General features: G+C 47.0%; 1 protein-coding gene across 1 annotated transcript in view; it reads left to right on the forward strand.

Annotated features, from left to right (window-relative positions):
• Window positions 1-318: 318 nt before the first annotated feature.
• Window positions 319-1,590, forward strand: part of ZNF354A (zinc finger protein 354A) — a 14,662-nt gene continuing 13,390 nt past the window's right edge. Inside the window, exon 1 of the mRNA XM_014447851.2 lies at window positions 319-343. Coding sequence (XP_014303337.1) covers window positions 319-343 — 25 coding nt within the window. The remainder of the gene's footprint in view (window positions 344-1,590) is intronic.

Here is a 1,590-nt window from a genome sequence, read left to right on the forward strand (position 1 = left end):
GGAGAGAGAGAAGAAGAACATCAGTGATGAGAGAGAATCATTGATTGGCTGCCTCCTACACACCCCCCTACTGGGGATTGAGCCCACAACTCAGGCATGTGCCCTGACCAGGTATCACACTGTGACCTCCTGACTCGGGCCAGTGCTCAACCACTGAGCAACACAGGCTGGGCATATTTCCTCATTTCACATGTGAGGCAACGGGGCTCAGAGAAGTCAGTAACCTGGATTCAAACCCAAGGGGGTGTGGCCCCTAAGTTCGCACTTGTGACCGTCCAGCCGTTGCTGGTGATCTTCAGAGCACAGCGCAGACCCCGCATGTGTGGCCAGGCTCTTCTGCACCGTGAGGCTCTGTTTTGGACCCGCGCAGTGTGGTGGTGGTCGATCTGAGGCTGTGGCTGGAGCCTCCCATTGCGTGTGTGGCTGCTTTTTCCCCAAGGGCTTGCCCTTTCATTCCAACAGAGCCAAGCGGGTCTCTTGGCCAGAATCATCTTCATCCTGTGTGTGAGTGCGTCCCGTATGGCAGTGGTTCTCAACCTTCCTAATGCCGCGACCCTTTAATACAGCTCCTCATGTGGTGGTGACCCCCAATTTCATTGTTACACATTGAACATAATTAAAGCACAGTGATCAATCACAAAAACAGTATGTAATTATATATGTGTTTTCCGATGGTCTTAGGCGACCCCTGTGAAAGGGTCATTCGACCCTGAAAGGGTCGCGACCCACAGGTTGAGAACCGCTGCCGTATGGCATTCTCCCTAACCTTGCCTGCTGCCCACACGGCAGTACTGCATGGACCTGTGTGGAAATCTCACTGACGGGACGTTTATGACCAGAGGGAGAGTAGACTAAGCACTGGATTAAAAGGAAACTTCAGTTATTGTCTTATCTCTGTCACTAATACATTATGTGACCTGGGTCTTCACTGCCCTGGACTTTGGGTTCCTCACCTCTGGGTGAGGATTGAACTAGGAGATGGCGTACAGTCCTGTACGGCTACACTTTTTCTTTCATTGTTCACATCATTGCATGTCTTTTCTTCTCTACCAGTTGGGTTTTAAATTCTTTTTAGGGCAAGATTGTTTTGTATTCCCCCATATGCCAATAAGTTATCTTATTATACATGTGTTGCACTCTCATGTTAAAAATTCAGAGAATAAAAAATGCATATATAAGGAAGTTAAAATCACTCTTACCCCGCCCCAGCCAGTTTGGCTCAGTGGATAGAGCCTGTGGACCAAAGGGTCCCAGGTTCGATTCCGGTCAGGGCATGTACCTTGGTTGCAAACTCCTCCCTGGCCCGGGCCCTGGCTGGGACGTGTGTAGGAGGCAACCAATGGATGTGTTTCTCTCACATCGATGTTTCACTCTCTTTCCCTCTTCCACTCTGTCTAAAAGATAAATGGAAAAGTATCTTTGGATGAGGATTAACAAAAAAAATAAAAAAATAAGCTCACTTTTACCCCAACATCTGGAAATAATCACCATCACCCCTTTGGTATGCATTACCTCAGAATAATATGCATCTTTATTTATGTACATATGTATGTATTTATTTTATCATTTTAACTTTTTTTATTGTGACAA

This window comes from Myotis lucifugus, unplaced genomic scaffold (genome assembly GCF_000147115.1).
Source record: "Myotis lucifugus unplaced genomic scaffold, Myoluc2.0 scaffold_723, whole genome shotgun sequence".
Taxonomy (NCBI): Eukaryota; Metazoa; Chordata; class Mammalia; order Chiroptera; family Vespertilionidae; genus Myotis; species Myotis lucifugus.